Source organism: Lotus japonicus, chromosome 4 (genome assembly GCF_012489685.1).
Source record: "Lotus japonicus ecotype B-129 chromosome 4, LjGifu_v1.2".
Taxonomy (NCBI): Eukaryota; Viridiplantae; Streptophyta; class Magnoliopsida; order Fabales; family Fabaceae; genus Lotus; species Lotus japonicus.
In genome coordinates this window covers 5,566,589-5,581,590 of record NC_080044.1, presented here as the reverse complement: position 1 = coordinate 5,581,590, position 15,002 = coordinate 5,566,589, and the positions used below count along the sequence as shown (strand labels likewise).

The 15,002-nt window shown below is 42.0% G+C and overlaps 2 protein-coding genes across 2 annotated transcripts; one reads left to right on the top strand and one right to left on the bottom strand.

Annotated features, from left to right (window-relative positions):
- The first annotated feature begins 4,141 nt into the window (after positions 1-4,141).
- Positions 4,142-4,711, top strand: LOC130715961 (uncharacterized). Its single transcript, XM_057566128.1, has 2 exons — positions 4,142-4,347; positions 4,442-4,711. The coding sequence occupies exons 1-2, from the start codon at positions 4,183-4,185 to the stop codon at positions 4,634-4,636; spliced, it is 360 nt and encodes a 119-aa protein (XP_057422111.1). The 5' UTR covers positions 4,142-4,182; the 3' UTR covers positions 4,637-4,711.
- A 1,162-nt stretch (positions 4,712-5,873) lies between these two features.
- Positions 5,874-6,975, bottom strand: LOC130713774 (protein MAINTENANCE OF MERISTEMS-like). Its single transcript, XM_057563574.1, has 2 exons — positions 6,279-6,975; positions 5,874-6,194 (listed from the first exon to the last, which is right to left on the bottom strand). The coding sequence occupies exons 1-2, from the start codon at positions 6,940-6,942 to the stop codon at positions 5,890-5,892; spliced, it is 969 nt and encodes a 322-aa protein (XP_057419557.1). The 5' UTR covers positions 6,943-6,975; the 3' UTR covers positions 5,874-5,889.
- Positions 6,976-15,002: the final 8,027 nt, after the last annotated feature.

Below are 15,002 nucleotides of genomic sequence, written 5' to 3'. Positions count from 1 at the left end.
AAAACAAGTAAAAGACAAATTAAGAACTCACTTGAGTAAGTTAAGCTGCTGTAGAATTGAATGGTGAGCATTTTGACTCTGAAAATAGCAGTCAATCATGAAGAGAGCTAAACAAAATATAAACTTTATTACAGACTCACTCTAAGTAAAAGGGGCATGTGCCAAATGTTTGGTACATCATGGATATTCAGAATATTATCAACCTGTGAAAAAATATACAGAAAATATCAATCAATAATAAAACAATGCTTGGTACTCTGCAGCAGAGGCTGCCACATTCAAGCCAATGTACTTTTACTCAGAAGTTAAGATTTGTAGCTTCTAATTAGAAGTCATTATAGAGCATATCACAGTGGAAACAAACATGTTAATAGTCTGTCAACATGTATAATTATGTTTATTGGTAATTAAGGATACTACTTTGATTGTGCAGTGATACTACAGCAGGACTTGTTAATTTGTTATCTAGACCCGTTACATTTTATTACTTATCTAGGTGTAACTCAGCTTTATATAATTGATTGTTAATTAATCACTTCTTGATGAATGAAGAATGCTAATTTTGATAAGGTGCAGGGAAAACTCCAGTGTTTAGTACAGGATGTTGTATATGTTTCCAAAGCTTCTTTAATATTATATTGATCCTTGACATCTATATTCTAAATTTTATCTACATGTAGGCATTTGATGAAATCATTATATACAACTGCTGAAAAGTTAATCCGATATAATATTTTCTTTCTTTAGAATCAGTTATGTAAAGCAAAAGCTACTCGCAAAAGCTTTTCCCTATAATTGATTCTGGTTTTAAAATCAATTGTAGAAGAATTATAAATCTTTAAATCCAAAGCTGTTAGTAAAGGGAAATGAAATCTGAAGAAGAAAAAAAGAGATCATTTTGGGGACCAACTAAAAAGAGAATAGCCAAGCTCAGTTCACCAACTAACTTTCTGGAACTTGGCAAACTGTGAGACTTTTCCTTGGTACTCTGCAGCAGAGGTTGCCATATTCAAGAACAAATATTTTAGCTACTAATATGTAATCAAGCCAGCAATTAAGATAAATGTAAAATTCTCCATTAAAATAATGACAAGTGGATTAGAACCTACGATGTCGGAGATTTTTTTGTTCTTTCACGACTCATCTAACTTATACTATCCAAGACCACCACAATCCCACTAATCACAAAATTTATGAAAATTAGCATGGTAAAACTAGCATGACAGTAAGCTAAAACTAGCATTGTCAGTATGCTAAAACTAGCATTGATATAAGCATGGTAAAATTTATCATGTGGAACAATACCTCTTGAGCTAGATGATTGGTTTACAGTGCCCTTGATAACTTCAACCAGCTCTTTTAGTGCTTTAGCACGAACTTTTAGAGCCTCAGATTCTTCTGTTTGTTGTTTCTCCAAGAGCTCTATGCATTTATCCCCTACTGCTGATGCCAAATCACCCTATATATGAAAATCAGAGTAAACATGAATGATTCTGGCTAGTAGGCAAGTCAAGGGTTGATAGCAACCCTTGGATTGTTATTGCACCACCCTGCAGTTGTTGTATTATAACTCATAGGCAGGGCCAGAGCACTTACAGGAGCTAGAGCTAATGCCCTTAACATCAATAATGCACCAAATATATCCATTACAAAACCTGTCAGCCATGTTCATAGCATATGACCTTAATACCTGCAAACAAGGTGGAAAAATAACCCAAAAGAGCAATGTTAATACTTAATCAAACAGTCACACCCTACCCACTTAGCTTCAATGCAAAAAAATGGAACTTTTACCCAATTTTTCATAACCCAAAACCCCACCCTCATACATATGTACCCAATTTCACAATTCCAAAAACTTCAATAAAACATGCGTATGTTAGTAATCATATAGTTTTCTTGAAAGGAGAGATTTTGAAGCTGGAATCAGATCATAGTGGTAAAAGGGGTAGCAGAAAGAAAGAAAAAAGTAGAAAAGAGAAAGGGGAAAATTGAAAATGAGAAACATGCCTTGAACTTGAAAGAGAAAGGGGGAAGAATGATTGTGCCTTTCTTCTGAAGGATCTTGCCTACCAACATGCCCCAACTCGAGAGGAATCCCAGCCTCCGAATATTGCCCCCAAGAATCGCCGACACAGCCTCTGTCTCGCCGAGGTTCTTCAAGGCCTGAGCCACCACCCAGGCTTCTCTGATTCATAGGGAAATTGGGCGTGGGTTCAACTTCAAGAGGCAACGGATCAAGAGGGAGAGTGGGAGGGAAGGAGAGGGAAACGAGAGAGGGTGAAATTTGCAGAGTGTTGCGCGATGCATGCAAGCAGGTTGAGCTTTAGGGTTTTGATGGAGAGAACAGATCGAGGGTGAAATTCGCAGAGATGGAGATAGCAGATCGATGGAGAGGCAAAAATTGCAGTGTCAGGCGAAGGGGAGAAGGGGGGAGTTGGGTTTGGGGCCCCCCCTATGGGGCTCCGCGCCCCACCTCATTTTTTTAACCCAAAAATGCCCTACGGAAATAACACTTCCGTATTCACTAAAATAGAATACGGAAGTTTAACTTCCGTATTCTATCTCTGACAGACATCACCTTTTCCACCATTACTCCTCCCTCCACCAACCCCTCCACCATTACTCCTCTGTCACCAACCTCTCACCAGCCCCCTTAACCCCCTCAATGCCTCCAGACCACCCTCTCTCTCACCCTCTCCTACCTCACTTTCATTCTTCCTACCACCACCACCACCCTCACTATCACCCTCTCCTACCTCACCATTGGATGCATTTGAGGTAAGTGTTGTTTGTTCTTTGTTGTTATGTTGAAGTAGTGGAAGTGGTTAGTTTAAGTAGTTAGATTAAGTAGTTTGAGTAGTTAGAAGGATGAGTTTTTGAATTCTGAGCGTGATAAAATACGGAATACACATTTCCGTATTTAATACGGACATGTATAGTCCGTATTAAATACGGATTTTCCAATTCCGTATTCAATACGGATTTTGAAATTCCGCATTCACTACGGATTCTAAAGTTCCATATTTAATATGTACAGGGATGACAGATTCATTTCTCTTTCGTGAGTCACAATTGATTGAAGCTGGATTTCACAATGGTCAACCTGAAGAGGCCACTACAGAGGTGCCACCACCAGCATTTGTGCCCCCGTGTATAAGTATAGATGTCTCGCATTTATTTGCAACTGATCAGGTATTCTTTGAACATATTTTTGCATTGTTTTGAGAGTGTAATATATCAATTCTTATTATGTCTTGATCACCCTTGTAATCAATTCTTATTATTATAACAGATTTTTCCTACCCGTGATGATCTTATCAATTGGGTTCATGGAATTGCGATTGAAAATGGATATGTTACGTTGATCACAAAGTCAGATTATGGTGGGAATCGAAGCAGAAAAGCTTATGTCATGTTGGGGTGCGAGAAGCATGGTAAATATGTTCCCTACAGAGACCCTGACCTTGTTGAAGGGACGAGATCACAAAAGACAGGTTGTCCTTTTAGACTAAAAGGACGACCTAGGAAAAATGGCATAGATAGAGATTGGCGGCTAAAGGTGATGGAAGGTATACACAACCATGAACCAGCTAGGTCACTACTTGGGCACAATTTTGTTGGTCGTCTAAAACCCGGAGAGAAGGAGCAAGTGGGAAAAATGACAAGGAGTTGGGTTCCACCGAGAAAGATGTTGTTGACTTTGAAGGAAAACAATCCTTCAAACTTGACTACCATATCTCAGATTTATGGTGTTTGCAAGAGGTTAAGAAAATCCCTCCGCGGGGGATTGACAGAAATGCAACACTTGTTGAAGAAGTTGGACGGTGACAAGTATGTCCACTTTGAAAGACATGAGCCTGGATCGGAAGTCATTAGAGATGTATTTTGGGCTCATCCAAATGCTATCAAACTGTTCAACACATTCCCGTATGTAGTGATTATGGATTGCACATACAAGACAAACAAATATGCAATTCCCTTGCTTGAGATTGTTGGACTGACTTCCACAGATAAGACATACTCCATAGCCTTTTGCTACATTGTTAATGAGGGCACAGATGACTACGTTTGGGCACTGGAGTGTATGAAGTCTCTATTAGCTGATCAAGCCATGTGGTTAATGCCTTTCATTCCCGACTCACTCTTCCTCCTGGTGATCCGGCTACCGAGGATAAATGGATGCAACTGCCAGAGATGGGATACCTTGTAGCAACCAGGTTCCAAGTGGTTTTCATATCCATCTCCTCTACGGGTTGTTGGTCATACCTTCCACTAAGAGGAGAAGGTCCACCGGATGTACATCATGTTATAGCTGTTGGTCATGTGATAAATCACTTTGTACAGGTATTTTTTGATTGAGTACACTAATATCCAATTGGTGAATTGATTTGTTGTATTTGCAAGTTATCTAATTTTATTGTTATTCTCTATAATGTAGCTCCATCTAACTCCTGGACATTCTATGCCGCCAATTGCTCTCCAGTGGGAACGGTATGTTGATCCTACATCAGTAAGCTGGTGCGTCCCATATGATACACGTTTACGCAGGTTCACATCAGAATTCGAAGCTTGGCTTGTTACTTTTGGTGTTCCTCTTAGTCACCAAAGCTATGTAGACATCACCTCAGATTGACACCACACTTTTGTGTGATATTCATTTGTAAACGCTCTGTAATATTAATCTGATGGGCCTTGCCCTTATGATGTTCATTTGTTGCTTTTAATAATATTAATTTGATGGTCATTGTTATATTGATGGGCCTTATTATTTTGAAACAGCATCAGGGATAATTAACATAGACAACCACTCTGTCATCAGAGTCCTGTCATTAGTCCTGCCTTTGATTATTTACGGTGTAGTTATACGGGTTTTTTCAATATAAGAGTCGGCATATAATGAGTGGAAATAGAAAGCATGATTAATATAAAGAGAGTCATAATACAAAGAGTCACATGTCATAATATAAAAATACACAAAAAATATACAAATATACAGTCAATCACTCGCCCCGACCCCTACCGGCCCCCCTACGACCTCTAGGTCCACGGGCTCTGCCTCCACGGCCTCTGCCTCCACGCGCACCCTTTGCAGGAGCACCCTCTCCACGGGCTCTGCCTCCACGGCCTCTGCCTCCACGCGCTCTGTCTCCACGACCTCTGCCTCCCGCAGCTCTAGCTCCTCGGACAGCAGCAAAGGCTACCCCCTGGGTACCAATGAAGGCATTGGATCTAATAAGATCCAGCGCCCTCTCAGTGAGGGATCGGGAATGCGTGCCCTCTGCAGGAGCATCTGGCACCTCGAGTGACTGCTCCAACAAGTCCACGGCCCGACGCATAACAGTCTGCAAAAATAATGTAGATACATTAGATACAAATAAAATATCATGAACAAAAAATCACAATTGAATGGAAAATAAAATTCAAACTTACCACCGCACTGAACTCCTCCCTCCTATCATCAGGGATGATGAACCGATGGGACACAGCGCTGTACCACCTCATGTAATCCTCCACAGCCTCTCCCGGATATGAAGCAGGGATCCCCTGAGGGCGGAGGTGCGGCGCAAACTCAGCAAAGCCAGCATCTGCGGTCTCAGCAAGGGACCCAGTCGTCTGGATCTCAGAGGGGTGTCGAGGGACATCCTGTATGTAGCCAAACTGGCGCAGAACCCTCTCTGGTAGATGCCGTCGAACAACACGGCCAAATGGCGACCGGATGTAGCCAGAATACATGGCCCTCGGATCCCGTGGTCGATGAGCCCGATGGTCCTCAAATGGGGTCCATATAATGTCATCCACCGTCAGCTCATCGAGCATGACTCGCCTCTCATCAAGGCCTACATGCCCGACCCGGGATATAGCCCATCGCCGCGCCCTAGGCTGGTCCTACGAGTACTCCGGATCCGCCCTACGGATAATGACGCGGTCAGAAAGGTACTCGTAGACCCATCCTAGCAGGAGCGAGCTAAAACCTCCCATCTGGGCCGTCCCCCTCCTGGACGCTCGACTAAGCTGGTCGTATAGCGTAGCGAGCGCAATCGCGCCCCACGCGTACTCGCACACTCGACCAAGATCCTCCAACATCCCTATCCAGTAGACGGTTGTATGGTAGCCTCCGCTCTTGCTAGCAAAGAGCGTGGCGCCTAGCTGGTTCACCAGCCAAATCCGCGCAGCGTCCTCATCTCGGTGCTCTACAATGAAATGAATTAAGTTAATAGTTTATAACAATACAATAATAATAGATGCAATTTAATCAAGTAATAATTAAGACATACCCGCCAACGCAGCCTCATACAGGGTCTGCAAGACCCCAAAGCGAATAGTCTGGGACCTATTCGTATCAAACTCAACCTCATAAATACCAACAGATCCTCCCATCAACTGAGCACAGAGCGCTGCACACTCGTCCCTCTCCCCCCTCCCAGGCGTATAGAACCTCGACCCCATGGGGAGATGGAGAAGAGCCGACACGTCGTCCAAGGTGATAGTCATCTCCCCGAACGGCATGTGGAAGCTACTAGTCTCCTCATGCCATCGCTCCACAAGGGCCAAAATAAGGCCTGCATCTGTCACCGGGTAGCTGCAATAGGGTAGCTGATGAAGACCCGTCTGCTCAATCAACTCTCGAACCCGCCTGTGACTGTCTGAATCACCATCACAAGCAAGGTTCCAAACCTTCCCCCCAGCTGTGGCCACCTTCAACTGTCGACGGTCCACATACCGCTCGTCTGTGCGTAGGAGTGCATGCCACGCCCAGGGAGCCTTGTGATCAGCATAATGGGTGAGGAGCGACAGCTCAACAGGCCCCTCCGGAAACGGCGGCAACCTCTGGATCAGGTCCTCCTCGCCACCCTGTGCCCCCTGCTCCCCCTGCTCTGGCGGCAGGACATCAGCATCAACAGTAGGCGGAGGAATACTATCCTCGTCAGATCCTCCCATGCCGGATGAGGCCTCGCCGGATGACTCCTCGCCGGAAGACTCCTCGCCTGAGGACTCCTCGCCTGAGGACTCCTCGCCTGATGACTCCTCGCGAGGTAACTCAACCGTGGGAGACGGCGGAGAATCAACTGTAGGTATCTCAACCGTGGGAGACGGCGGATAATCAACCAGAGGAACCTCAATCATGGGAGACGGCGGAGAAACAACTGGAGCTGAAGCCTCCACCGCCTGAGAGGTTGCAGCATGATCGCCGCGCCGGCTAGAAGCATGTAACCGCCGGTGTCTATCCTCAGTAGCCCCGACATCCTCACTAGAAGCATGAGACCTCTTTCTGTTCTTCATTCTCACTATATATTCAGAGAAAACATTCACTATATATACCATTTCAGCCATAGACATAAACATGATGCAAGCAAATGGAAAATTCCTAGAATTTTTTAAGTACATAGATGATAATCGGATCTTCTGTGGATTATGCATGCTTGGATCAACTTTTATTTTCCTAATAATCAATTATGGCATCTAGAAACTACTCACAAATGCTTTGGAAACCTTCTATAATTGATTCTGAACCCAGAATCAATTATAAGGGTTGGGTTTGGTTCTGAGATGAATACGGAAAACGGTTTTCCGTATTCAATACGGAAAACCAGGTTCCATACTAAATACGGAAGACCATTTTCCATATTCAATACGGAAACCAGTGATCCGTATTTACCCAGAAACGCCATTATCGACAATGATGAATCGGCCCTAAACCCAAACCACATTCAAGACATTTCAGCCAACAAAACCTCTACACAAGCAACAATCGACTACCCTATGGTTGAATGATTAACATAATTTCAAGTTAAATGGGGAAAATCCAAAAATCCTTACCTCTAGGTTTCAATTCTGAGAATGGGGTTGTGAAGAGCTTTGATGGAGATGATGGAACCTTTCAAGTACACGGTTCAAGCAAGGGGAGCGACGGAGATCGAAGGTTGAAGAGGGGAGAAGAGCAAGGGCAAAATACGGAAATGGGTTTGAATAAACCCTTGCCGGTTTACATACTAATATAATACGGATATGAGACTTCCGTATTCTATTAAAGGGGGGGGCTTTCCAGTAATTTCCCCACTTTAAGTGGGGCGGGGAGCCCCATAGGGGGGGCCCCAAACCCAACTCCCGGAGAAGGGGAGGGTTTAGGGTTTCTCTGAAAATTTTGGAGTGTGTGGGAGGGAGTGGAAAAATGTTGGGGGATTATGAAAACTCAACCTATTGCCACGGTTCCCCCAAAAAATAATAAAATACTTCTCTCTGTTGCCACGGTTCCGCCTAAAACCGTGGCAATTGAGCTATTGCCACGGTTCCGCCTATAACCGTGGCAATTGAGGCGTGGCAATAAGCTAATTCTGTAGTAGTGCTTTTTCCTTTGGCTTGGGAACGGTGGGCTTGGGAGGAATGATTCGAACAGTTAGGAGATTTCTCATTAAGGATTCTAAGAAAAAGAGAAGCATTATAAGTTTTGCACTTTTGGATGCATCACCTCAAGTGTACAGGTGATGCATCCGAGCTATTCCTTGCTATTCTTATGATAAGGTAGACATGTTCCCTAGATATGTTGAGATGTATTTATATAATGTCATGCCAATCTATTCGTTTATTCCAAAAGCTAGAAGTGAACTTGGTTGTCCTTAGTGTTATAAATAATTTGTGATGAAATATTTCAAAATTAATAGATTAAAAGGTGGTCAAGTTAATAACATTTTCAGGATTACTATTGTCAGTGTTTGGGAGATGATTTTGCAGAAGTTTAATTTCATTGACATGCTTACGTGTTAAGAAGGGATGGGCGTGTTGGTAAATAAATTTCTTTACCTCTTTTTGAACCCGATATAACTCATTGTGTGGTCGGTATGATAAGAAAGAAATTGAATGCAATGTAAACATGGTAAGGTAGAGATGTAGTTAGTTTTTTTTTATCTTCAGGTTTGCTACCATGACTATGATGAATGCTTTAACAGAGAAGCACTTATGTGCCTTGGTGAACCAGAGACTGACTTCAAGACTTGGGACTTTCATGGCTAATGTTGGAAATACTTAACCTTAATATCAGGGATCCTCAAGACCAACAAGCCCCTGTGAAGTAACTTTCTTGAAAGCTCCCATGCCATCAAGGTTAATTCCCTCGTAGAGGTGTTGGACCTGAGCCTTGGCGAGGAAGAAACTGCGGCCATGTTCTTCCACAACCTTGGCTGCAACTCCAGCTACCAACCTTGCCTGAGAAGTCTTGATTCTGGAGTCCATATCTGCCAGGGCCTGGTCCTTTGACGCAAGCTGGGACCTCACGTCGGCGAGAGACTCGTTCTTCGCCCCTAACTCAATGAGAAGGGACGTGATCTCTCTGTCTTTAACAAGGCAAGCAGCCTTGTTCGCATCGATCGCCCCAGTCTTCGCTCCCACCTCCTGTTGCAGCTCGTCCCGCTCTATCTCCAATCCTTCCATTCTTCCTTTGCACGCAGAGAGGTCTTCCTCGCGCTGGCTCATCTCAACACCCAAGTTTTTCAGCTTCGACGTCTGGGCCACCACTTGGGTCAACAATTTGTCGCGCTCGTCGTACGCTTTTTAAGTAGCCGCGCGGTGATCCTCGGCTTCCCGGTGAAGCTTTTCCACCTCCACAAAAGTGGCGGAATCCTGAGATAGTTGGGCAAAGAGACACCCCGCACGCAAAAGGTCGAGGATGGCTTCCTGTGCAACGCCGTCATGGTCAGGATTCTCAGACCCCCTCATACTTCCGAAAAAGGAATCAGTTAGCATGAAGTCGATAGGAGAGGGTCTCTGGTTCGGAGCACAACCCGCTTGATCATCAGCAATGGGATGTGTAACGCCCCGAATTTCAAGGGGTCACCATAGTAACCTACTAAAATAAATATGCAATGATTTCCAAAAGGATTTATAAAACGAGTATTATTTTTTCCTCTCAAAGTATTTCCGAAACATGTCATGCATACTCCCAACTGAAATCAAATTACATCTAGTCTTGAACAAGGCGAGTACCCGAAACCCCAAATATAAATTTCTAAAATCATTATGCAAGCTTAAACCAATAACGGTAAGCTTTCTAACCCAAGGAGAGATCCCTACACCCGACTCTATTCTTCGAGTCTTCCACAGTTCTTCAAGTCCTCATCTCCACTCGCACAAAGGTTAAGCTCCTTCGAAGATTCTCCATCGCCTAATAGCGTTAAGCGTCCAAGCAACAAGTAGCAAACAGAAAGGGTTAACTCCATGCAATTACCACAGTATAAAAGAGAAAAGCATGCTATTCAGATATAAGTTCATAACATGGCACATAAGCTAGCAACCTAGTTCAAGATAGATGACGACATATATTCAACAATATAGATTTAAATCAACTATCAACAACCTCAAAAATATTTCTACTCAGATATCAGCAACTTAACAATATAATATTTATTCATACATCAACTTAACAGCATATAACAGCTCAGATATTCACAAATAGATAAACCAACAATATAATCCAAGATAGATATCAATAGAAGCAGCAACATAGAATTAGACCAAATATAATCAATCTCAACAATATAGAATCAAATCATATGACAATAACCTCAACAATATAGATCAACCCAGATATCAACAATCCTCGACAATATAACATCAAATCAGATATCGACAACCTCCACAATATAACCTCAAATCAGATATCAACAACCTTAACAATATAACATCAAATCAGATATCAACAATCCTCAACCATATAACAACAAATCAGATATCAATAATCTTCAACAATATCAATCAAACAATGACGTCTCGCAAGACGGGACAGTCATGTGAAAACATCCACTCCACTGTCGCTTGATAACGCCTCGAAGGACGGGATAGTCATGTGAAAATATAAACTCCACTACAAATAAGTAACGCCTCGCAAGATGAGATAGTCATGTGAAAACATTCACTCCACTACCACTTGATAACGCCTCGAAGGACGGGACAGTCATGTGAAAACATCCACTCCACTGCCACTTGATAATGCCTTGCAAGACGGGATAGTCATGTGAAAATATCCACCCCACTACCACTTGATAACGCCTCGAAGGACGGGACAGTCATGTGAAAACATCCACTCCACTGCCACTTGATAACGCCTCGCAAGACAGGATAGTCATGTGAAAATATCCACTCCACTACCACTTGATAACGCCTCGCAAGACGGGACAGTCATGTGAAAATATCCACTCCACTGCCACTTCAAGCAAATCAAAACATCTCATCCAACTCAGTAGTCACTCAAACAACAATCTCTAATTCAATAATCAAATCAGGATAACCACATGTTATTCATATTATCAACAAACATAAATCAATTCAATTGCATACCAACTCAGTTCAATGATAGAAACCAGTAAACGACCGAAGCCTCTCAGAAAACGGAGACACACGTCTCAATAAGTTCACTCGGCCGAAGCCTACAGAAAACATTTGGCACAAGCCTTAGAAAACATTCAACATAAGCAAGCATACAACATTGCAAAACATGCAAATATTTCAATCAATTGCCAATCAAATTAAACACCTTCATCTTAAACGCATGCAGTGCGATAAAAGCATGCGAGACTCAAAGACGCGCTAAAACCGAGTTACCCTTACCTTTTTATTTCTCCATCCTAGCTCAACATCGCAGTCCAATCCAAATAAAGCTCCCGAACTTAGAAAGTTCCCCGGGCGTCCTCCTTAGTTGTGAAACCTCACTGCTTTCTCCAAAGACCCTTTCCTCAGCTCAACTCGTTCCAAACCTTAAGCAAAATATCATTTCTTAGTCACTAAGGAGCAATATAACCTAATGACACTAATCAAAACCTGAAAAGAAAGCTTTTAAAGCTTCAGAGTTCCTATTTAGGCACGAATTGACAATAGAACTTTGTTTGCTAAAACACACATAACTTGAGCTGCAGAACTCCGAATGACACGAAACCAATGCCAAAATTTCGACAATTGAAAGAGCTACGCAATGGCTTAGGTCATACAGACCAAAAAATTATTTTTGGACAAGGTACCAAAACACCAAGTTTCGGCCACTTCTAGAAATAGGGTTTCCCGAACTTTTTCTTTGATCTAATTTAATTCCTAGGTATTCTTACGCGATATCTAGGCCAGGGAAACTCTCAGAAAAATTATTGGATCGAAAACTAGAACAGGGGTATTTTGGTCAAGATTTTTAGCTCGGAAACTCAAAATCGGAATTTCGAAAAATAAATTGGATGAGCGTGATCCTAACGACATTTATAACAACTAATCCTACTGACGCTAAGCTCAGTCGAGAGTTTTTTATCCAAAAAGCGGAACCTTAGCATAAAATGGGTATTTTGAGCAGAATTGAAGTTCGACGGCGATTCGGCGAGATTCGGCGAAAAGTAATCCACTAGAAGTACTCTTGGGTTAGTAGAGAATAAGTTTAGACACTGAAATCAAGTTATTTGGACAGTTATACAAAAAGCTCGAAACTTTGAGCACAGAAAAACATAGAGAAAAGCGATAGAATTTACGATTAGAGGTAAGGAAAAGCATCAGTACCTCGAGGCCTACCTATAGCAAGTGTCAGTGCAACGATCAGGCAAGAATCGGCGAAAATCTCTCCTCCTCCTTCTCCTCTCCAAGCCGCGGCCTCCATGGGTGAAATGGTGAAGATTTTTGGTTTTTCAAGCTATTTATAGGAGAGGGAAAATGCGGGAAAATGAAAATTTCGCGATTCCGATTTTTCCTGCACATTACTCTGTGAATTATAAGATAGAATCCGGAGACAGAATTCCAGAACACGAAACAGGTTTCTTGGAATTTAAACAAACGATTCACTAACGGTGTTAATCGATTTAACCCGAAAAGTTACTTTTTGCAGTTGATGTCGGAAGAGAAAACTTCCTTCTGAAGAAAGATTGGAAACATCGAAAGAAATGGGTGAACGCGTGTGGAATCTTCTTTTGAAGCTCCGAATAGAAAAAGTATTTATCTACAGTTCGTTTTAAGGTTCCTGAGTTATCAGGAACTCGGTTTCGGCAAACTTCCGAGAATTGAAATCGATCGTTCGTACAGTCCAGGGTTTCGTGTCTCATATTCCATTTACCAACGCTTTCTCCCTAAGGCGGAAGTGAATAAGACTCGTGCTATAACCTATAGCGACTATGGTACTATTCCTAGGTATTTCCTGAACGTTCTCCTTCATAATACTAATCCAACTTCAAACACAAGTCACGTTCCTCTCAGTGGACAACTCAGAAGGTTGGCAGATGGCCTTCTGGGTGGGATCTCGAACTGTGAATGGGTAAAGGGAGGAGAAGATTTGGTGCCAAAAAGGATTTTTCTCGTTCTCATTATGGGGAAGCTCCCCGGCGGAGGGAGGGTTAACCGAAGATAGAGATACTTGGGTGGTGTTGCGAGATCGTTGATGAGCAATATTTAACCCATTTTATATAGCCTTAATTTGTCATTATTAATGATTATTCGTAATTAATTGACCTTGCTTGACAGAGATTTCTATTATTTGGTCTAATTACGTTTATTCTTATTTTCAGGTTTTATTTGACATCAAGGGCATTTTCGAGATTTGTGGAATGAAGATTTAATTGTGCTGGAAGGAAGATTGTATTTTAGGAAATATTAGGATTTAATTTTGGAATAAATTAGGTTTGATATCTTTAAGATTCAAACTTATTTAGGTTGTTATTTTAAAACTCTATCTTTAGGATTTGATAGGATTTATTGTTATCTTTTAGGATTTGATTTTGATTAGGATTTGTGATCTCAGCTCTTATTTAAGGGTTTGTGCTGAGAGAAACAATTACCTTTTGCCTTCTGCTATTATTTAATATAATTTCGTTTTTTCAGTAATTATTAGAGCTCTACTAGGGTTTATGCTTTTATCCCCTACTTCCTCCAAATTAATTGCTGAATTCGCCCCATCCATGGAAGGCTAATTCCCTTCGAACGAATTCCTTTGCAAAGTATATCGTGCTCTTGAGGTATAGTGCTTAATAGAATTCGCCTGATTAGTTTTCTTCATCTCTACTTCTGGCTTAGGTTTGCTTAATTCCTTATGATTAGAAATAGAAGATGATGTATGTTCTCTTAGTTCATATTAGGGCGTAAACGATTCTTAATCGCTTAGTTTAGGAATGTGTGAATTAGTTATCGCTTAGTTAATTAATTCTCACGAACTAGGAAACTAATAACAAGAATTGATCTTTAGATACCCGTGATTGAGCAGCGATATACTGAACAAAGGGATTCGTCCGTCTTTACTTGATTATATTAATCTGTTTTTACTTTCTGCTAGTATTTTGAAACTGAATCACAGAACCCCCCTAGTGTGTGTGCGTTGTGCGTTCTTAATACTGAGTCTTTGTTGAAACGATAATCCTTGGGAAACGACCTAGGAGTCACTTCCTAGTTACTACAGTTTTCTTAATTAATTATTTGTATCGGGTACGACCTCGATCAATCGTGAAGATCCTTTGGTACGTCGTTGGGAAGTCATTTTTTCGATAACAAAGGGGGTTAAGGACGAAGAGGTAGAGGATGCAAAGTTATCAGCAATTTGTTGAAATTTCAGAAGCAGTGAATAAGAGGAGAAAGCGGAATTCAAAAGTTGATATAAGAAACGGTTGGGAAGTCGTGCCTTATCATGACGAGGGTTAAATGACTACTCAGAGGAGCATAGAGCGGTTTCCGAGAATCGAGGGTAGCGCATTAAATGAAAAGTTACAACGGTTAAGGCTGATTGGATTAAATTCAAATTTTCAGGATTCACTACGATTCGAAGAGACGTTTCAAAGATAGCAGTTGGGATACAATGGATTCGCTGACCTAAGCATCACTTCCGGGCATGACGTGTGGCGGAGGCTTGACACATGTCAAAGGGTTGCGGTTCAAAGCATGTGTGTAACTACGTTGGAACGAGCGTGCCAAGAGCCATGGCTACAAGTTTGCTTGTGGACTTTGTCCGCCCGAGGAAAAGACAATGTAGCGAGGAGTTGGGGATATATAGATTTTAAATG

What these genes read in the sequence shown, in the direction of transcription:
- LOC130715961 (XM_057566128.1), top strand. Translation starts at nt 4,183, where the DNA reads ATGCAACTGCCAGAGATGGGATACCTTGTAGCAACCAGGTTCCAAGTG. An exon ending in TGATAAATCACTTTGTACAG is followed by an intron (nt 4,348 to 4,441) that starts GTATTTTTTGAT and finishes TCTATAATGTAG; the next exon opens with CTCCATCTAACTCCTGGACA.
- LOC130713774 (XM_057563574.1), bottom strand. Translation starts at nt 6,942, where the DNA reads ATGGGAGGATCTGACGAGGATAGTATTCCTCCGCCTACTGTTGATGCT. An exon ending in GTATGAGGCTGCGTTGGCGG is followed by an intron (nt 6,195 to 6,278) that starts GTATGTCTTAAT and finishes ATTTCATTGTAG; the next exon opens with AGCACCGAGATGAGGACGCT.